The sequence below is a fragment of the Medicago sativa genome, chromosome 2 (assembly GCF_051527215.1).
Source record: "Medicago sativa cultivar Bolivia chromosome 2, Bolivia_mono, whole genome shotgun sequence".
NCBI lineage: Eukaryota > Viridiplantae > Streptophyta > Magnoliopsida > Fabales > Fabaceae > Medicago > Medicago sativa.
This window is the reverse complement of record NC_140750.1, coordinates 24,534,561-24,556,675: the sequence shown is the minus strand read 5'-3', so window position 1 is coordinate 24,556,675 and position 22,115 is coordinate 24,534,561. Positions and strand designations below refer to the sequence as shown.

General features: G+C 33.2%; 4 protein-coding genes across 4 annotated transcripts; all 4 read right to left on the bottom strand.

Annotated features, from left to right (window-relative positions):
* Positions 1-1,182: 1,182 nt before the first annotated feature.
* LOC146945730 (uncharacterized) lies at positions 1,183-1,667 on the bottom strand. Its single transcript, XM_085748850.1, has 2 exons — positions 1,616-1,667; positions 1,183-1,523 (listed from the first exon to the last, which is right to left on the bottom strand). Exons 1-2 carry the CDS (start codon positions 1,662-1,664, stop codon positions 1,183-1,185), a joined length of 390 nt encoding a protein of 129 aa, XP_085604976.1. The 5' UTR covers positions 1,665-1,667.
* An 8,303-nt stretch (positions 1,668-9,970) lies between these two features.
* On the bottom strand, positions 9,971-10,539 carry LOC146945729 (defensin-like protein 182). The gene is made up of 2 exons (XM_085748849.1): positions 10,435-10,539; positions 9,971-10,340 (listed from the first exon to the last, which is right to left on the bottom strand). Exons 1-2 carry the CDS (start codon positions 10,493-10,495, stop codon positions 10,009-10,011), a joined length of 393 nt encoding a protein of 130 aa, XP_085604975.1. The 5' UTR covers positions 10,496-10,539; the 3' UTR covers positions 9,971-10,008.
* A 7,010-nt stretch (positions 10,540-17,549) lies between these two features.
* On the bottom strand, positions 17,550-18,920 carry LOC146945728 (uncharacterized). Its single transcript, XM_085748093.1, has 3 exons — positions 18,735-18,920; positions 18,312-18,632; positions 17,550-17,852 (listed from the first exon to the last, which is right to left on the bottom strand). Exons 1-3 carry the CDS (start codon positions 18,918-18,920, stop codon positions 17,550-17,552), a joined length of 810 nt encoding a protein of 269 aa, XP_085604219.1.
* Positions 18,921-20,980: 2,060 nt separating this feature from the next.
* Positions 20,981-21,466, bottom strand: LOC146945727 (uncharacterized). The gene is made up of 2 exons (XM_085748092.1): positions 21,406-21,466; positions 20,981-21,312 (listed from the first exon to the last, which is right to left on the bottom strand). The coding sequence occupies exons 1-2, from the start codon at positions 21,464-21,466 to the stop codon at positions 20,981-20,983; spliced, it is 393 nt and encodes a 130-aa protein (XP_085604218.1).
* Between the last annotated feature and the right edge of the window lie 649 nt (positions 21,467-22,115).

Here is a 22,115-nt window from a genome sequence, read left to right as displayed (position 1 = left end):
GATGCACGATGCTACTCAAACGAATCTCATTCATTTCCCCGATCATTCTTTGCATTTTACCTCTTTGTGTAGATGTTCTAAGAAAATAAGGTCTTTGATGCATATTGTTTTGTTAGCTACACTTTAGGTGATTTGGCGTGAGAGAAATTAACGCTTTTATCGGCAAAAAGCAAAAAAAAAAAAAAAAAAACTGGCTTTATTGATATTAACCATTGGTGGGTTAACCCTTTACTATATATCGGATATCTATCATGTGTTGCTTTTTTCGTGTTAGTGTTTCTCGAGTATTACAATATACATTTAATTCTGAGTTATTCTCATGCACTTCTTGTGCTGAGGAGAGCCTTTTGACTGGTAAATATATATGTTCATTTTGACTTGTTAAAATAATTTTTTTTTTAAGGGAAAAAAAGGAAAAAAAAACAATTTTATGAACAACATTATTACTCGTTATTATTAATTATTATTATTGTTTTGGACTAGCCAAAAGCCAAGCCCACCACAAATTAGGTCCAATTACTTAGAGTCCCAACAAGAGAAAACCTACCCTCAGGTATCAGATCCTCTTCTCCTGGATGAAGACACATAACAACTTCCCGCCATTACTACATAACGGCCTCCTCGATCCTATATAATGGGCCACATGCTCTCTATAAGTCACCTCACTCTTACTCATATACTAAGTTGGGTGTTGAAACACCTGCAAGTACAACACCCCACATTCTCCTCAACGGGGTTGCAACCACAACATCCTCGGAGCACCACGACCAATGATCGGAGCATCTCTTCTTCGGTCCACCACCATTGTGAGTATCTTTACCATCTTTGGGTAAAATCTTTTGTTTATTATGAACAATTACTATCATCGTTATTTATTATTCATTACATAATTTCATTTGTAATAAAATGATGTGTTTAAAGGTGAATAAAATCATAAGAATACATTTGACATGGGAATACATATTATTTAGGGTCATGTTAACTTGTGTCCTTTGAAGGGCACATGTTAAACATTCCATTAATGGTAAGAATTTATTGAAAAAAATTAATATTCCACATTTTAAGCAATAAATTAACACAATTTCTAAGAATAATTTCTATCAGCGGGATTCTTAACATGTACCCTTAGGGCACAAGTTAGAATTTCCTTAATTATTGTATTTATTTCAATCAAGAATAAACTCAACGCCTTCTATAGGTACAAGAGCAATAGTCAAGACCATAGTCTTGCACACAATCCCCAACACCCGACTTAGGATATTTGCTTTCACACCTTTTATAACAACAATCATTCCTACAATCCTTAGTGCATAGTCCCATCCCGATATCGCATTGATTAACTCCAAATTGTCCTGTTACTGGATGTTCATAAGTACAAGTGCATAAGTTGTAGAAGTCACAATTCGATCCTATAGGTTTAGCGCCTCTTCCAAAGGCTTCACATTGCGATGGACAGTGTACATGTTCATCAGCACAATTAGCCACAATGTTTGTGCAAACACCTTCAACCTCTATTAATTGCACTGTTCTCAGACAAAATAAAAAAAAAATGAAACAGAAATTAGTGAAAGATTTATTATTTAAAAAAGCATGGTGAAAATGGTAGACTTATTACCTGCAACAACTAAAGCCAATATGGCAAAGAAACCGAAATATTTTGACATTTGGTTTGCTGTTAAGAAATGATCTTTGCAAGTTTATTTTGATTTGTTACTCCATTTTTTTTTTTGTTAAGGATGTTACTCCAATGTTAAATCTGTGTATTTATAAGTCATTGAAATTAGGTTTTTTTGACAAAAAGATATTTGTTTTTTGACCAAATCAAAAAGTTTTTTGTCTTTTGACTAAACCAATAATTGTTTTGGTAAAAAAATAATATTCCCTCCGTCCAAAAATAGAAGTAAAATTTGGTCAACTAAAGTTAATGTATTTGACTCAAAATTTGCTTACATTTTGGGACGGAGAGAGTACTCCCTCCGTCCCATATTAAATGACATGGTTGACTCTGTCATAGTCACCAATGCATATCTTTTTATCATTAATATTTTTAATTATTTATTAAAAAAAATTATGAAAATTTAATATTTTGTAAATATTCATCGAAACGATTCCAAAAACATTTTATATAATATTATTTATCTTTGTATATTAATAGAAAAATAGGGTCAAAGTGTGTCACGTGAATGATACACATTTTCAAATAGGTCATCTAATATAAGACAGAAATAATAATAGTTATTATGTGTATGTCATTGGGATAAAATTAAATATATTTTTATGAACAAATAAAAATACAGAAGAGGAATTTACATACATATAAGCAGTGACGGAGCCACATATATCACTTTGTGGGCTTCTGCCCCCACTAAGTTTTCATAGCATCATGGATTCATGCATATTACATTACATATATACACTAATACAAATATTATTTACTTTTTATTTGTTTATTTATTATATTTACTCAATAAAAAAATTATCAACCTTCTATGTAGAGACTTATTTTTATCCTTTTGGATTGATTTTGGTTGTTGAATTTATTTTAGGATTTGTTTTATGAGTGGGATATTTTAACTCCAAGAGTAAGTGTGTTAACTTACTTTAAATCATGACCTTTAATTTCAATATTGATTAATGGCTTAGATTAAGTGATATGGTAGGCTTTAAGTTCATTCTCTATTGGAGTCAACACTCATCACCACAAAATAAAAAAATAATTAATGTCTTTTAATTGATTGATTTTTTTTATTCTTTCACTTTTTTTTTTTATTCTTCTCCCTTCACTTTTTTTTTTCTCACACCAAAAAAAAATTGCACATGGCCACAAATTGCGTATACCATTACGATGTTGGAATTTATTTATTTGTTCACACTTCACAGTATGCCATATGAAGGAGTAGTTATGTTACATTGATCATTTGCTATGATCTCAACACGATCATGTTGCCAAGCACCAACACATGAATAAGTTGTTCCCAAATCCATTCCAATTGCAGATCCTTCACCTTTTCCAGCCATAATGTAACATCCCGCCTGTCAGTATCCGAACTGTATCAGTCGATCGTCCCAGAGAACTTATTTGGAAGAAAGTTTAATGGAGAATATTCATTACGTAATATCAGCTTATTACAGGTTAAGTATCAGAGGCGTATATAACACGCTTAAGTCAAGGGCAGTTTGGTAATTGCACGAGAGGAAGATATTTATTTGGTGGAGGACCAAAAATATCTCATTTCCTCTTCTCTATTCTCTCTCCTAAGATGTTGGCAAGGCTTTTCTCTTCCTTCCCTCTTCTCCATCGGTTCCCTCTCTTCTCTCCCTACCACACCATGTTATCAAATCTTCTCCCCCATGGATCAAACATCATAGTTTCCTTCTCCTCCTCTCTCAAGAACAACAAGAAGCTTTGGATTGATATCTCTATTTCCTCACATAGAGATTCCTTTGAGACTAGGGTTTTGGTTAGAAAGCTTTGGGTTGGAGTAAAGGTGATCAAGCAAAGATCAAGATGCTATGGATTGCAAGAAAATAATAAGATTGGTTTGGTTTGAACAAAGAAAGCAAAAAGGGGCAAAAAGCTAGGGTTTGGTCATGTGAAGTGAAGATGATGCTTGAAGCTTGGTAATCATGTGTGAATCATGTTAGGTGAGTTCCTTAGATAGCTTTCCTACCTTGAGTTTATGTTATTGACTTGTAAGATAAGAAATGAAGTTTTTAGGGTTTGCATATAGTATGTAAGCACCCCTTTTCATGTTATGCTTGCTATACTTGCCAATGCTTGCCATTTAAATGTTTCATAAGTTTCCTATGACCTCTAGAATCATACTATGCATAAAGATATTTGGTTTTGAGGCTTTTGGGTCAAGAACACCTATTATGCAGGGCTGGACTGTCACAGCTCGCCTCGCGAGCAAGTGAGCTCGCCATGGCGAGCAGGACAGCCGAACCAGGGGTACTGCTCGCCCCTAGCTCGCCTCGCGAGCAAGACAGTGCTTACGGCATTGTTTTCTCGTCTCAGGTCTTGTTGACGTCCTATAAACCGGTGTTACCCGAGCAGTCTTTTATGAAATGAACCCCTCAAACCAAGATTTTATTGGCTAATTTTAAGTAAAGATTTCTTGAGAAGGAGCAAGTATTTGGCATAATTAGCAAAGCATGGCAATGAAAGAATAGTAAGATAAGAGCGGGTAGCAAGTCAACCATTAAGAAAGGGAAGAACTAGAGCCTCGGTATAGTTACCGAGAACTAGTATAGTTAGAAAGAATAGAATGTTATGCATTAGTAATATGCTTGATAAGACGCGAGGTAATGTGAGTATTATCTTCGCATAGAAGCAAGTGCCATACGAGTATGGCAAGACGTGAATCGATTTCATATCCATTCACAAGTTAAGTAAAGCAAGCATATAAGTTTACCTCTAGTGAGATCGTTTAAGGATCCGAGGTATAAGAGATAGTATGTATAGATTTAATCTTCATACATGCATAAGACTAAGACTTTTAAGAAAGAAAGAGTGTCATGTCTCTTGATATCCAATTTGGATACAAGGGGTTCCCCAAGGGGAATGGTTAAGCCGCAAGGGAGCCGCATTTCACTAAGTTAAGGTGTCGTGTCTTTTGTATACCTTCCAAGGTTGGGTACAAAAGGTTCTCCAAGGGGAACGGGGTAAGCCGTAAGGGACCCGCACTTTCACTAAGGGAGTCCGGTGCGCTCTTGCTAAGCATTTCACCGGTAGTAAGGGATTATCTTCCGAGGTTACTCCACTCGGGACTAATCCGTAAAAAGAACCAAGTTGATGATTGTTTGTTACACGCTAACATAATCAATAAAGCTGACTATGCATATTCATCATTCATTTATATGTTATGTCATAGAGCCTTGGCATAGACTGTCAAGAACTAGAAAGAATATAGAAGTAGAAAGTCAAGAGCTAGCAAGCTAGAAAAAGTCACTTTTGTGGCAAGACTAAGGATGTTTATTAGATACAACTTATTCAAGTAAGCAAAGTAACCAAGTTAAGAGAGTTATACCGATGACGATCTTAGGTTTCCCTTAATCGTCCGGTTTAGAGTCGTGTCATGACTTTAGCAAGCAAAGGCCTTGGTGCGTAGATCGTATCTTGGCATTGCGGTTTTAGTTTCCCCCTTAACCGCCATGACACGTATAAGAAGAGAAGCCTATAACAAGTAAGATAAGCCTATGACGGGTCTAGCATGCACTACCGTCTAGGGAAGCAAGACTCCACACACGTATAATCAACCGCCAGGTTGTATTGTAGACACGTGGCGACTATAGGTTTTTCCCCAGAGGTTGCCTATAGCCTAGGGTTAGGTGGAACTCACTGAGACATTATGTCTCATCCCAATCCTTATATGTTTCAGATATCAGGATGATTTGCAAGCTAGTAGCCGAATGGATGTTGCGACAAGTGTTGGTTCGTACCTTTGGCTGGATGATGTGGATCTTCAAGGATGTATACGTTATGTAATAGGAAAGTTAAGTTGCAATCTTATTGTACGAACACATTTGTTGTATAAGATATTCATTCGAAGTTTTTTTTATTGTTGTAAAATTTAATGTATCCAGTACTAAAGATAACGCACGTGCTAGACTTTCTAGATACGTCTAGTATGGGTGTTACACATAATGTTTCAACAAATTTTCCTTCCCAATGAAAAAATTAGGGTTTGAATGGGTGTCGCGTCATTTTTCGGAGATCAAGGCTATTTGATTAGCGTTTGACTCACTTTTTATTTCACGACTTTGAAAAAATTTATTTAAATTGGGAGTCCGGGGGTTGGTTACATAAAGGGAAGGTGTTAGCACCCTTTATGTCCGTAGTACTCTACGGGAACCTTTTAGTTTTATTTAAATAATGTGCTATAACTTGCTTATTTTTTGAAGAAAAAAGAATTTGAAATGATTAATAAAGGAGGACCTAATTATCTACATTTTATTGATTTGAAAGGACGAGTGTCCTCTGCCTACGTACCCGTGAGGGATCAAAATCACGTAGTTCGTGGTAGAAATTGACGTTTGATGGGTTGAGTGTTTTTTAATGTTTTGAAAAAGGTTTTAAAGTAAAAAGCCAAGTGGCAAAATGGAATTGGTTCGTAATTTTTAATATTAAAGAAAAATGGACTCATGATGAAATTAAATTGATTAATGTTTGATTAAGAAAATAAAATGAAAAAGACGGTCACTTGATTTAAGATCAAGGTTTATTTAAGAAAAATATTTTTGTGATTTTTGAACTATTTGCATGTTTTTGTTGTTTTTGAAATGATTGGAAAGAAATTAAACTAACGGAGCAGAAAAATAAAAGCGTAAGGACCTTATGGGAGCGTTGGACCACCACAAGGACCTTTTACCTAAACTACCAAGTATAAAGGGTAAACATACACCCACTCACGCACACATGCACCTAAAGCTATTACATAAAACCTATTATACATTCTAGGGTCTGCAATAATAAATAAAAAAAAAATTACATTAAAGCCTATTTTTACATTCTAAGTTTCATGCATAAAATAAATTAAATTACATTAAAGCCTAATTACATTCTAATAAATAAAAGAAACTAAATTAAAATGTGCAATGCTAAAACTAAACTAAAAAAAATGCATGAATTATTTGCATCTAAACCTAATATGCAATCTAAATTGTACGTAATGGATAATGAATGATATAAAATAAAATATACACAAATAAATAAATAAATGAATAGTGCATATGCAACCTAACTTAAGAAATTAAAATTTAAAATGCATGAATAAGAATAAAAATGATGCGAAAAAGGGGGTACGTGAAGCAGGTGAGGCGTGTGGAAATGAAACAAGCAAACTAGGCCTAAGGGACAGCAGATACGTGTTGGGCTTCTAGAGGAACCATTTTTTTGGGTTTAAAAGCGGGTCGGATTTAAGGAACCGACCGGTTGGGGAGAGCATATATGGGTTATATTAACCCATTTCTCATTCATTTTTACAGAGAGCTTCTCTCTCTACCCTCTATCTTCTCCCTCGTTCTCTCTCTCTCTAAGCTCTCTTCATCTATCTTCTTCTTCTAACAGATCAGTCTCTTCCCTCTCTTAAAGTTGTGTGTTCTCTTCCTCACCTTGTGTTCTTTCTTAAAACCAAAATCCCCAAATACAAACTCTCCTTACCCTCGTTATTTCTTTTTAAATCCAAAATCCCAAGTACAAATCCTTAGGTTCTATGTCTAAAAAAGAAACATAAACTAAACAAATAGAAACGCTACCTTTGATTTCTGGTTCAGACTTGATATTGTGATTTGAGGGATGAGCGATTCGGTTTTGTTTGAGATGGCCAATTCTGGTGTGTTGCCCTCGCGTGTGTGCCTGTCTGTTCTGTTTGTGAGACGTGTATGCCTCTGCTGTTTTGGTGCGGTTGCGGATTTCGTCTGGTTTGCGTCTGGCCTCGTGTTGATGCTGGTGTTTGGACGGATCGATGATGATGATGGTTTGTGATGCTTGCGGTTTGGTGATGGATTCGAAGCTATATTGATTGGTATGGGTCGACGTCGGTTGTGGGTTTGCGTGGATTGGTGTTGGATCGGTCGTTTTGAAATTGAAGGTTGGTATGAGTTGGTTTACGTGAGTGTTATGTTTCGGATTTGGAGGAACTGGCCGATGGGTTTGGGTGGTGATGATGATTTCGTTTTTGATTCCCTTGTAGTCTTGATTTTGCAGGTCAATTGGTTTTTGTGTATGTTGATGGTTTCTGTAATTGTAGGCTTTGAGTGATGATTATTGTGACATTATGCGTCTGCTGCCTTGATGAATTTTGGGCTGAGAATGTCGTTGTGATGGATTGGTTTTTCCTATGAAATTTTCGGCCCCCCTCTCTGTGTTGTGATGCCGATTCCTTTATAGTGCTGGATTTAGGTTTAAGATTTGTTGAAAGTAGCACAAAAATTGTGGCTTGAGGAGAAGAAAATGCAAAGTTGTTGCTGGATTCATGAGCGCGTAAACAGGATTGGGATGAAGAAGGAATGCAACGCGTACTGGATGGAGAATACTTGGGTAACGCGTTTGGGATTTGCTTGCAGATGAATTTGGAAAGGAATTGGGACTGATTCACGCAGGCTGTGTTGTTTGGCCTGTATTTGGACTTTTTGGACTTTAACAAATAACAATAATAAAGATAATTGAAGTGAAAAATAATAATAATAAAAAAAATGCAGACTTACCTTTCGGACTTATCTAAGAAGAAGTAATTAAATTAATAAAGACTAAAAAGAATTAAAGATTAAAATTAAATCATTTTAAAAAAAATAAAAGATGGAAATTTAAGCTAAAAAATAACATAAAAATAAAAATAAAAAGTTATGAGAAAAGAGGGTCTGACTCGGAACCGAAAATGAGGTATTTTAAAATACCTTCCTGTCGAATTTTTTCCACCGAAAAGTCAAAGACTTAATTAGGGTCAAAGGGCGCGTGTCGGTGTATGAATGTAGGATCCTTAGGTCAAAAATTGGGGTATGACAATGGGGAATAGAGAAAACTAGGGTTTAGTTTATAGCGTAGTGTAGAAAATGAATTGAAGCAGTTTTTTTTTTTTTTTGAAACTGAATGAGTTGAAGAGAGAAGTCATATGTTTTATTTTCTTGCAAGTTCTGCTGTTGTGGCCATATGCAATTTTCTTTAGCGTGAGGAAAAAAGAAGGGAGAATAATAAAAAAAACAATCAATCAATTAAAAAACATTAATTGTTTTGTTATTTTGTGGTGATGAGGGTTGACTGAGAATTAAATTAAAGGCTACCATATCAATGAATCTAAAGGTCATGATTTGGAGTAAGTTAACACACTTTGGAGTCAAAATATTCCCCTCTTATTTTATATTATAGTTTTGTTTTATGTTGACCGATTTTCCTTATAGTATAATATGATGTTAAGTTCGACAATTTGTTAATTACTTTGTTTTTAGTTTTTACCACGAAATTATTCAATGCCTAATCTTTTATATTTTGTTTATGATAAAAACAACATTGTTTTTTTGTAACAATTAAGTTGTAAAAAAATACATTAAAATAGTTGTTTTTTCTCTCTACAAAACAAAGTTTTTTTTGGCGGGCCGACCCGCCAACTCGTTTGTTCGCCATTAAACGGGGGTGGAGTGCAATTTTAGACTCGATCACGTAATTTAACTTGGCTCATCTCATCCCGTTTTAAGCAGGCTTAAATGGAACGGGGCTAAACAGGACAGGTTAACCCGCTTTGCCATCCCTATGAATAGAATATAGGGTTAATTATGTTTCTAGTCCCTATAAAATAGCGACCTTGTAAGTTTAGTCCTTACTTAATTTTAATAGCATTTTTAGTCCCTATAAAAAAAAAATTACTTATAATTTTAGTCCCTGCTAAAACAAAGTTTGATTAATTATCCTTAAACTCTTAAATTTTTGAACGATTTTTTTGAGACAAGATTAGAACACTATGAAAGGTTCGTTTACTAAAATTTAGAATTTTCAGACATGAAATGAATTAAATATGAATTTTTTAAAACGACAAAAGTTAAAGATAAAAAATAATAAAATCTGGATGTAGAAATCAAATTTTGCGATAATTTTTTGCGGAGGAACTTTTAGTAATGTTCTAAACATGTCTGCAAAAAATTGTTCAAAAATTTAAGAGTTTAAGCATAAATTAAACAAATTTGAATTGAGTAGGGACTAATACTCAGGGCAAAAAAACAAAATTAGGGACTAAAAATGCTATTAAAATTAAGTAAGGACTAAACTTACAAGGTCGCTATTTTATAGGGACTATAAACATAATTAACCCTAGAATATATACATAATATATAAAGTTTGATCCACTATTTAATTATGATATACCATAATTACAAGAAACTAATTATTACAAAATATTCTATTCGGTTGGTCAACTATTCTATCAATTAATTGATGAATAAAATCATGAAGAGAATACATTTGAAATAGCTAGGAATATATCATATAGACTTATTGTATTTCCTTTAAGATCAAACTCAACGAGTATAGGAACAAAGGCAAAGAATCATATCAAAGGCATCAACACAGTTCCCAGCACCAGTTTTACTATATCTACTAACACACCTTTTGTTGCAACAATCATCTTGACAGTCACGAGTGCAAATTCCCATCCCAATAATACAATTACCAGGTGGTGTTAATCCTGGTGGTGGCTGATCAAAAGTACAAGTGCATAAGTTGTAGTATGAACATGATGATCCTAAAACACGAACGCCTCTTGCAAAGGAATTACAGTGTTCAGAACAATCTTCTTTTGCACAACTACCAACAATTTTTGTGCATTCACCTTCTACCTGTATTAATTTCCCTGTGCTCGGACAAAAGTTAAATGAAAAAAAATTAGAGATTTATCATTTACTATAATTTAACAACTATACGATAATGGTGGAGAAGACTATTACCTGCAACAACTAAAATCAAGATGGCAAAGAAATAGAAAGATGTTGACATTTGGTTCGTCATTATACAATTCAAATATATTTTGGTTTGTTATTCCAATATTTAGTGTCTATTTATGAATTATTGAGATTAGGATAGGCATGGACAATTAAATAATCTTTTACGTACGGCAAATATTTTATTTATTACGTGCATTGACTCTCCTGACTATCTTTCTTTCTAAAGCTTGTCTGATCAAACTATATATGTTAACCTAATTCTTAACCTAATATTTTCCCTCCAATATTCAAGCATTAATTTCTAGCATATCCTAATCGGAAGTTCATTTGAAATTTATGTGATAATGGTGGAGAAGACTATTACCTGCAACAACTAAAGCCAAAAATGCAAAGAAACCGAAAGATTTTGACATTTGGTTTGCTGTTAAGAGATGATCTTTGCAAGTTAATTTTGATTTGTTGCTCCAATGTTTTTTTTTTTTTAAGGATGTTACTCCAATGTTAAATCTGTGTATTTATAAGTGATTGAAATTTGGTTTTTTTTTTTTTTTTTACCAAAAGCTGTTTGTTTTTTTACCAAACCAAAAACTTTTTTGTCTTTTGACTAAACCAATAACTGTTTTGGTATAAAAATAATACTCCATCCATCCCAAATTATAATTAAAATTTGGTCAACAATAGTTAATGTATTTTCCTTCAAAAAAAAGTTAATGTATTTAGTTCAAAATTTGTATCTAATACATCAACTTATATTGACTAATTTTTGCTTACCTAATACTCCCTCCGTCCCACATTAAATGATACGGGTGACTCTATTATATTCACCAATGCATATTTTTTTTATCTTTAATTATCTATTAAAATAATTATGAAAATTTAATATTTTGTAAATATTCATCGAAACGAATCCAAAAACATTTTAAATGATATTATTTATCTTTGTACATTACTCCCTCCTTCCCAAATTGTATGACGTTTTAGGCATTTCACACATATTAAGAAATGCATTCAATATTGTGTGGAAAAAAGATATTATGAGTTGTTTTACAAAATTGTCCTTAATAAATAATATGGGAAAGATAAATGAAAGAATTGAAAGAAGAAAGAGTAATAAATAACTAAGGTTATAATAGGAAAAGTAACATTAATGTTTCATTGGTATTGTAAAGCGACATATAATTTGGAACAAATTTTTTTCCCTAAAGCGACATACAATTTGGGACGGAAGGATTAATAGAAAAATATGGTCAAAGCGTGTCAGGTCAATAGTACACATTTTCAAATAGGCCATCTAATATAAAACGGAAGGAGTAATAGTTATTATGTGTATGTCATTGGATAAAATTAAATATATTTTTATGAACAAATAAAAATATAGAAGAGGAATTACATGGTACATATAAGCAGTGGCGGAGCCACATATATCACTTTGTGGGCTTCTGCCCCCACTAAGTTTTCGAAAATTGCTTTTGTGACATTGATAACTTCACAATGACACAAGAAAATTATCCAAAAGCCTCCAGCGGTAGTTAATTACTGTTGAGCAAGCCAGCAACAGTTAACTACCGCTGGTTCCAGCGGTAGTTAACTGTTGTTGTGTTCGTAACATATTCAAGACAGAACTTAGCTTCCAGCCACTCTATCATCACCATCTCTCTCTAAAAATTCAAAATTTTCACTCTCTCTCTCTCTCTCTCTCTCTCTCTCTAAAAAAACTCTACCAAATCATCCAAAAAAAATTCCACTAAATAACAAGTAATTTATCACTTATGCTATTGTGATAAATTTTAGTTAGTACATATGTTTATATGTTTATAATTTTTGTTGTAGTTTAAATTTTGAATTTTTATTTTTAATATAGTTATGTTGTAGATCTGAAATGATATTAACATATATTATGAATACCTGTTATAATGGAGTTATATTGCTTAAATTTATATTTTTTTCGAATTTTAGAAAAATTTTAGGGTTTGATTTATTTATTTTTAATATAGTTATGTTGTAGATCTGAAATGCTATTAACATATATTATGAATACCTGTTATAATGGAGTTATATTGTTTAAATTTATATTTTTTTTCGAATTTATAAATTTTTTAGTCTTTGTTTAGGATTTTTAGGGTTTATGTCAAATTTTCACTACAAGTGTTTGAATGAGTTTTTCATTGATTGTTTTTAATTTCTTATTGTGTAGATTAGAAACAATGGCCTGGTGGATCGACGTTCATGCACAATTCAACGGCGGAGAACCTCTGAGGTTGAAGGTTCGGTGCCTTGGTGTAACGTTAAGAAGTCTCAAGGATGAACTGAATGAATTCAACCAAGGAGTCAACCCCGGGGACACAAGGAGGGTGGAATACGTTCGGTATAAACGTTCAACGCTCGACGAGGGGAAAGTATCATTTACTTTGGTGGAGTTAAAGAACGACGAAAACTTGACGAGCATGTTTTGGGAGCACAACATGTTCCAGTGGATCGATATGCGTGTAACGTTGCTAAGATCAACTGAAGATATCATCAAGAGTCTGATTCCGCCAGAAGATCGTGATTAGGTAGGGAATGCACCTTCCAACTACAACAATTGTCTTCCTTTAAACGGGGTAATTCAAACTTGCCAAACGGCGGGACTCCAAGATTCGACATTCTCATTGTTCCTTCAAAAGATTAAATTCTTGTTAGGCTGGTCTAAATGAAGGTATTGAAATGTCAAGGAATGGACCTCATTCTTTTGACACTTCAATACCGTCATTTAAACAAACCTAACAAGAATTTAATCTTTTTAATGGAACAATGGGAACGCCGGTCGAAGGTTGTAGTCTATTGTTTGACAAGTTTGAATTTGCCCCATTTAAAGGTAAGACAATTTTTGTAGTTGGAATGCACATTCCAACTACAACAATTGTCTTACCCTGAAATGGAAATTCAATCTGGTTAAACGCAAGGACTCAAACATTTGCCCGGCATGCCCATTAGTCCTTTCAAAAGATTAAATTCTTGTTAGACTAGTTTAGATGAAGGTATTGAAGTGTCAAGGAATGGACTTCATTATTTTGACACTTGAAAATCATCATCTAATCCAAACTAACAATAATTTAATCTTTTGAATGGAACAACGGGAATGTCGGACGAATGTTTGAGTCCTGGTGTTTAGCCAGTTTGAATTTACCATTTCAGAGGTAAGATAATTGTTGTAGTTTGAAGGTGCAACCTGAATGTAATGTAATGTAATGACAGGACATATTTGACATACATGTCGTTTATGTAATGTAATGTAACTTTTATTCGAATTTATTCAATATGAAACTTTATTCGAATTCACGCTGAGTTTAATTAGGCCTTTTTTCAATTTTTTTTAATAGGTAACTTTATTCGAATTTATTCAATACGCAAGTTTGAATTTACCCCATTCAAAGGTAAGATAATTGTTGTAGTTGGAAGGTGCATTCCCAAATGTAATGTGATAACATATATAATGTAATGGAACAATAATTATCTTATTTATTCACTACTCGAATTTATTTATTCATTACACAATTTTAATTATTTGAATTCATGTTAGATTTAATTAGTTTTTATTCGAATACACAATTATTCAAAACGGGACTTTAATTGAAATTATTCAAAACGCGATTTTTATTCAAAAGCACCATAATGTCAAGGAAAATGTAGCAAAATGTAGCAATGGAGTTTTGGAAACTCCTATGTCTGTTCTGTTCTTATAACAGAACGCAGCGGCAGTTAACTACTGTCGGCTTTCTCAATGGTAATTAACTACCGATGGGGGCTGTATGGTAATTTACTTGTGTCATTGTGAAGTTATCATTGTCGGAAAAGCAATTTTCTAAGTTTTCCATAGCATCATGGATTCATGCATATTACATTACATATATACACACTAATATACATATTATTTACTTATTTATTTGTTTATTTATTATATTTACTAAAGAAATTTTTTTATCAACCTTCTGTACAGAGACTTATTTTTATCCTTTTGAATTGATTTTGGTTGTTGAATTTATTTTAGGATTTGTTTAATGAGGGGGGTATTTTGACTCAAAGAGTAAGTGTGTTAACTTACTCCAAATCATGACCTTTAATTTCAATATTTGATTAATGGCTTATATTAAGTGATATAGTAGGCTTTAAGTTCATTCTCTCTATTGGAGTCAACACTTGCAACACTCCGATTTTTAATATTATTTTATTACTACACTTATTAGATAATATTAGTTTATTATTATTAGCAGTAGTGTTGATTGTTTGACATTATTTTTTTATTTTTTATTTGAATTAAATCTGTTTTAACATGTTTGGGTGAGGTTGTTTAGTTAATTGGGATAGAGACAATGAATTAATAAGGGTAGCATATATAAACTAGAGCTTTAATTAATGGTAGTAGTTTAATTAACAAAAGAGCGAGAGAAAATAATATTTAGAAAGAAAATAGAGTTTTTTTAGAGAGAATAAGAAATTAGAGTGCGAACGAGGGGATTAGTAAAATTGGGTAGAAAAGAGGTGTAGTTAGTAAGATGAGTAGTGCTTTAATGATTTAAGTAGAGGAGAGTGTGAATTGCAAGACGGTGTAGTTACAGAAATAATAGTAACACATTCAAGAGGTGCAGATAGTAATTTGAAAAGAGTAGTAACAAACCTAGAGGATATAGTAATCTAAAAACATTGGTAACAAACTCAATTAGAGTTTATAAATAGAGAAGACAATTAGAGAAGAAGGGTTACTGAGGAAGAGAGAAACAAAGCGGCAAAAGAAAAACTAGGGTTATGGAGAAAAGAGACAAAGAGGAATAGCGAGAAGAACCTAGAGAGAGATTTCACGGTAGGAAATCAATTTCGCAAAACTAGATGTAAGGGGGGAGTCTCTATTCACCGTAAGGTTTGTATAATCATATGTGTAGTGAAGGGTTTTGTTTTCCATTGTTTTTCATGATCATTGATGATTACATGTTAAATTCATGTTCTATAATACACTGCTATGACTCTGAGTATATGATTATCTCTAAATCCATGATTTTGATGTTCTAAATTTATGATGTTGTGAATTGAGTGTTGTTATTATTTTCTTAATTGCCGCATATTGCCAGTGAACCTTAGAAATTTTTATACGGGAGCATATTTGATATTAGTTTTCTTTCTGCTGTTGATGTTTATATTCCCCTTCTTCCTGCGTGTTTAGAATCTTGTGTTTCTTCTCTAGCATTAGTCAATTGAAAGCGGAATCCGTACAAAATCATTTGCTTTAGGAAGTTTCTTTTCTTTCTTTATTCTTTTCCACTTAAGTCCTAAAAATAAATAAAAAAGACATAACCTTAGGAATAATAATTAGAAGAAAAATAGAGTCCCATTATTGCAGTTGCTTAATAATGTGGTTAGAATAATAATAGTCATGGGATGCAGCTTACATAAACTATATTGAACCATGTCTAGTGCCATTTAGCTCATAATGTTGCTACTTTAATTCATTTGCCGTTCAATTCCAACTCTTTCCTTATTTTCACTATACCTTGCTATTTTAGTTCACATTGCCTTCATGCTTGTTTTGATTAATATATGATGATGAATTTTTTATGATATTTAATGATGTATTATTTTAAGAGGTGTAATTAAAAATATTATTTGATGATATGTTTTTTTTAAGGATGTGTAATTGATCGTTATTTAACGATGTGTATTTAATTACGTTTAATTGATGTGTGATTTAGCGATGCGAATCAAATGTATTATTTAAAAATGTCTGATTTAAAGATGTGATATTTGAAGATGTGTGATTCAAAGATGTGTTATATAAAGATGTGTTATTTGAAGATGTGTTATATAAAGATGTGATATTTGTCGATGATGCTATTTAAAGATGTGTATTTGTCGAGTCATCTAAAGATGTGCATTTGACGAATCATTACTTGGCCTTCATGCATTCATGGTCAGTCCGATTTAAAGATGTGATTTAAAGATGGGGGATAAATCAGTAACATAACTCTGATATCCAAAACCAGTACCACATGCATATAAAAGATTATGCATCTCTTGTGTTTGATATATTCTCACCCTCTAATGGCGGGTTGGGCGCCTGCACCCTTGTGGTGTAGATTTGCAGGAAGAAGATCTTAGTAGCAGTGAGTCTCGGAGGATGGCTTTGGGGCATTCTCCTTTTTGTCTATCGATTTTTGGGAGTTTTATTGAGTCGAAGCTCTGATTAGTAACACTAGGGACCGGGGATTCTTTTTATTTTAGACTCTATTTTATAATTCTTTTGAATTTAGTTTTGTTGTTGAAATTGTGATGCGACATGTACTTTAAAGTTTTTGAAAAATATTCCATTGCGATGTTCTTAATTTGAATTTTTTTTAGAAGATGTGTGACACCCTTGTGTGTTTCTTTATTTTAAATGTGTTTTTATTATAAAAATAAAATGTGGGAATTAGGGTGTTACAACACTCATCACCACAAAATAAAAAAAATAATTAATTTCTTTTAATTGATTGATTTTTTTTTATTCTTCTCCCTTCACTTTTTTTTCACACGATAAAAAAAAAATTGCATATGGCCACAAATTGTTTATACCATTACGACGTTGGAATTTATTTATTTGTTCACACAGTATGCCATATGAAGGAGTAGTTCTTTTTTTTTAACAAACTAAAATAATATATGATATTAACAACGGTGATTTACCTCGCACAAGGCGTGCAAAAGGCAAACCACCCAACATTATTTACAGAAACAAGGTGCAAAACAAGCACCACCAAAACAACAAAACAAAGACAAATAAATTACAAGTGGACGCCCATACAAAGAAGGGGATGATTCCACCAGTCATGATAACTGTAGTTAAATAATCTCTGTTTTGATTTCAATCATAAGAAAGAGTTTAGTTTAACCTTTGCCATTAAGGTGGAAGTATCAGAAGTCACATTTTGGAAAACACGGTCATTCCTTTCCTTCCAAAGGACCCAAAGAGAGGCAAACCAAATGATTCTGAAATACACAAGAGTTGATCTAGGCAACCCCGCCATATTAGTAAACTCAATGAAATGTTGACGAAGATCACCTGAGGAAACCGAAGAAATACCCAACCAGAGCAAACATGAGATCAAAGAGAGCTAAATGTCACAAGCTAAAAACAAATGTGTTGTTGTTTCCAAGTTCCCACATCCTGACACACAAACCGCGTCGTCCTGATGAAGAACATGCCTTCTCATCAAATTGACCTTGGTGGGAAGTCTGTCGCAGAGAAGGCGCCACATGAACAAAGACACCTTAGACGGAATATGCTGATGCCAAATGTCATCGACTAGAGACCTGTCCACCAACTCATCGGAATTAGTGATAAAGTGATACAATCTCCGAACCGAATAACCATTAGGAGGATCTAACAACCACCGCCAGGCATCATTGACATTATCCTGAAAAACAATGTTATGTAACAACACAGAACACTCCCTTACACTCTCCTTCTCCCAAGCCAGTAAATGATGACGCCACACGCTCTCCCACCCACCTGCCGCCCCCAACACTCTCACCATCTCCTCCACCAAACACTCCTTATTAACAGACAACGCAAAGAGTAGGGGACATTTTAAATTCAACGGTACTTCCCCCACACAAATATCATGCCAAAATAAAGTACGCTTTCCGTCTCCAATCACCCTCCTAGTGTTATTGTCAAACAAACTCCCTACACCCTCACCAATCCCTTCTCTAATCCTACTCAGAGACCTCTACCAAGCCAAACATTGCCAACCACCCTCTTTCAACCGCCCCCTCCTCACCATACCGAGCTTTCAAGACTCGATACCACAGACCCTCTTTATCAACCAACATCTTCCAGCACCACTTATCCAACAAAGATAAATTAAAGGCACCTGTCCTCCTAACCCCCAACCTTCCCATGCAATTTTTCTATTATCCTCAACCCCCTTAAGGTCCGAAATATCCTCAAACAAAAGCAGCACTGCTCGCATAGTACGCACATTCTGCCAACTCTTTTCACCAATAATAAGAGTGTCATCTGCAAACTGTAAGTGTGTCAGATTGACTTCACCGAATTGTCCAATTTCATACCCTCTGAACATCTGCGCCCCCACCACAGCATTCATTAGCACAATAAATCCTTCGGCCGCCAATAAAAATAGGAAAGGCGACAGAGGGTCACCCTGACGAAGACCCCGCTTAATGGGAAAATCCTATGTTGGACAACCATTCACAAGAACTGACGCATTGGCTATACCAACACATTCAAAACTCCATTTCCGCCAGATAGTTGGGAAATTTATATTGGCCATAACCGAGTCCAGATACCGTAAGTCAGCAGAGTCACACGCTTTTTTGAAGTCCACTTTAAGCAAGAGCAGCATCTTATTACATTGATCATTTGCTATGATCTCAACACGATCATGTTGCCAAACACCAACACATGAATAAGTTGTTCCCAAATTCATTCCAATTGCAGATCCTTCACCTTTTCCTGCCATAATCTTTCAACAAATTTTCCTTCCCAATGAAAAAATTAGGGTTTGAATGGGGAATAGAGAAAACTAGGGTTTAGTTTATAACGTAGTAGAAAATGAATTGAAGCATATTTTTTTTTCTTTTCTTTGAAACTGAATGAGTTGAAGAGAGAAGTCATGTGTTTTATTTTCTTGCAAGTTCTGCTGTTGTGGCCATATGCAATTTTCTTTAGCGTGAGAAACAAAAGGGAGAATAATAAAAAAAAACAATCAATCAATTAAAAGACATTAATTATTTTGTTATTTTGTTGTGTTGAGGGTTGACTCTAATAGAGAATTAAATCAAAGGATACCATATCAATTAATCTAAGCTATTAATCAATATTGGAATTAAAGGTCATGATTTGGAGTAAGTTAACACACTTACTCTTGCAGTCAAAATATCCCCCTCCCTAGGCATAGGCCAGGAGTGCAACGGCCTAGGGCCCATGCCGGTAGGGGGCCCTAAATTTTTTTTTATAGGTGGGGGTGTATATAGTAGGAATTGAATTTTTGGGGGTTTGTATAGTAAAATATACCAACAGGCCCGAAAATTGTCACGAAAAAAGATGGGCTAAAATCTGTTATTGTTTTGGCCTTTTTTTTATACAATTTACTATATATACCCCATATAAAACAAAACTTTCTATATACACCCTCCCAAAAAAAATTGGGCCCTTTGTTTCTAATAATGTGCCAAGAAATTATTTTTATATTTTTTGGTGCTCTTTATTCCTAATAATGTGTCTTACTAATATTCAAAATATTTGTGATGTTTATTATCCAAAAAATTGGGAGAATCTTCATAACAAAACAAATTATATTTTAGTTGAAAATAGGTCCACTAGAGAAACTAATCTTAATATTGCCTTTAAAGTATCAAAAATAAATTAATTATACCAATATAGTAATATAAACTTGGTACTTGTAGCATATAAAAAGAGGAATGATTTACTTATAGCATAGAAATGAGTTCTTGTATCTTAGATTACTCTAAAAAGTTTAACATTGATTTTTTTATCAAGTATTATTGTTGTTTTGCGTTTTAAATTGGTGAATTTTGTATCCAAATGTCTAAAATTTAATTAATTACATGTTGATATACTTTTATTTTTTTGGTGTTACTATGATTATATGTCAAAATTTCAGTGTCTACTATTCAGGTGTTAAAATTTCAGTCTACTTTGCAGGAGTTATTGTTCTCTAATTCTATGATATTTTGTTTAGTTTTAGTTTATATGGAGTATTTGATTTATTTGAAGATGTTGCCTAAAAAAACTTTTATCTTGTAGTGAAAAGCGAAGAAAAAAAAAAATGAAGCGCTAGTAAAATCATAACAAGAAACTAAAAAAGTTTATGATGTATTATGTAAGGGGCCATTTTTTCAAAAAATGCCTAAGGCCCCAAAAACACTAGGAACGGCCCTGTGTTTTATATTATAGATTTGTTTTATGTTGGCCGATTTTCCTTATTTTTCTATTAAGTATGATGTTAAGTTCGACAATTTGTTAATTACTTTGTTTTTAGTTTTTACCACAAAATTATTCAATGCCTATTCTTTTATATTTTGTTTATGACAAAAACAACATTGTTTTTTGGAACAATTAAGTTGTAAAAAAAATACATTAAAAAAGTTGTTTTTTTCTCTTTTTACAAAACAAAGTTTTTTGTTGGCAGGCCGACCCGCCAACTCGTTTGTCCGCAACTAAACGGAGTGGAGTGTAATTTTAGACTCGATCACCTAATTTAACTCAGCTAGTCTCATCCCCTTTTATGCAGGCTTAGACGGAACGAGGCTAAACAGGATGGGTCGACCCGCTTTGCCATCCCTATGAATAGAATGTATACATAATGTATAAAGTTTGATAAACTATTTAATTATGATATACCATAATTACAAGAAACTAATTATTACAAAATATTCTATTCGGTTGGTCAACTATTCTATCAATTAATTGATGAATAAAATCATGAAGAGAATACATTTGAAATAGCTAGAAATAATAATATATCATATACTTATTGTATTTCCTTTAAGATCAAATTCAACGATTATAGGAACAAAGGCAAAGACTCATATCAAGGGCATCAACACACTTCCCAACACCCGTTTTACTATATCTACTAACACACCTTTTGTTGCAACAATCATCTTGACAGTCACCAGTGCAAATTCCCATCCCAATACCACAGTTACCAGGTGGTGTCCATCCTGGTGGTGGCTGATCAAAAGTACAAGTGCATAAGTTGAAGTATGAACATGATGATCCTAAAACACGAACGCCTCTTGCAAAGGAATTACAGTGTTCAGAACAATCTTGTCTTGCACAGCTACCAACAATTTTTGTGCATTCACCTTCTACCTGTATTAATTGCCCTGTGCTCGGACAAAATTAAAATGAAAAACAAAATTATAGATTTATCATTTATAATTTAACAACTATATGATAATGATGGAGAAGACTATTACCCGCAACACCTAAAACAAGGATGGCAAAGAAACAAAAAGATGTTGACATTTGGTTTGTCATTATACAATTCAAAAATATTTTGGTTTGTTATTCCAATATTGAGTGTCTATTTATGAATTAATTATTGAGATTAGGATAGGCATGAACAATTAAATAATCTTTTATTTAATGATTCGCAATAAATAAAGTCAAAAGAAATTCATCAAACATGGACACATTATTATTATTATTATTTCAAAACAAGATAAAAAAAAATAAGAAAGCAAACAAACAAGTCAAAAGAAATTCATCAAACATGGACAAATTATTATTATTATTTCAAAACAAGATAAAAAAAAAAAATAAGAAAGCAAACAAACAAGAAAATTAAGAATGGCAATTGGAACCAAGTATAATGGGAACCCGCAAAAATACCTACGATAGACGGGTAAATACCTACATTGTGGGTATGGGTCTGGACTCGGGTAATTACCTGCAAATTTGAATGGGTATGGGCGCGGGTACGAGCACTCTAGTACCTACCCCGCCGCATGCCCAAACATTATATAGACTATATCAATAATTTTATTTAATATTAAAGTTAGTTAATTAATCTCAAGTCTTTGTTATTTATTGTAATATGCACTTGTATTTTATATTTTATATGGTTTTTATTTGGCTAAATAATATCATGTGTAATATTTTATATGTTGATTTAAAATATTTCAAA

Excerpts from the sequence above, each read along its gene's own strand:
- LOC146945728 (XM_085748093.1), bottom strand. The coding sequence starts at position 18,920 with ATGGCAGGAAAAGGTGAAGGATCTGCAATTGGAATGAATTTGGGAACA. Across the intron at positions 18,633-18,734 it reads ACTTACGGTATCTGGACTCG|GATTTTCCCATTAAGCGGGG; the intron begins GTTATGGCCAAT and ends TGTCCAACATAG. Across the intron at positions 17,853-18,311 it reads GTTGGGGGTTAGGAGGACAG|GATAATGTCAATGATGCCTG; the intron begins GTGCCTTTAATT and ends ATTGTTTTTCAG.
- LOC146945727 (XM_085748092.1), bottom strand. The coding sequence starts at position 21,466 with ATGACAAACCAAATGTCAACATCTTTTTGTTTCTTTGCCATCCTTGTT. Across the intron at positions 21,313-21,405 it reads CCTTGTTTTAGGTGTTGCGG|GGCAATTAATACAGGTAGAA; the intron begins GTAATAGTCTTC and ends GTCCGAGCACAG.
- LOC146945729 (XM_085748849.1), bottom strand. The coding sequence starts at position 10,495 with ATGACGAACCAAATGTCAACATCTTTCTATTTCTTTGCCATCTTGATT. Across the intron at positions 10,341-10,434 it reads CTTGATTTTAGTTGTTGCAG|GGAAATTAATACAGGTAGAA; the intron begins GTAATAGTCTTC and ends GTCCGAGCACAG.
- LOC146945730 (XM_085748850.1), bottom strand. The coding sequence starts at position 1,664 with ATGTCAAAATATTTCGGTTTCTTTGCCATATTGGCTTTAGTTGTTGCA. Across the intron at positions 1,524-1,615 it reads ATTGGCTTTAGTTGTTGCAG|TGCAATTAATAGAGGTTGAA; the intron begins GTAATAAGTCTA and ends GTCTGAGAACAG.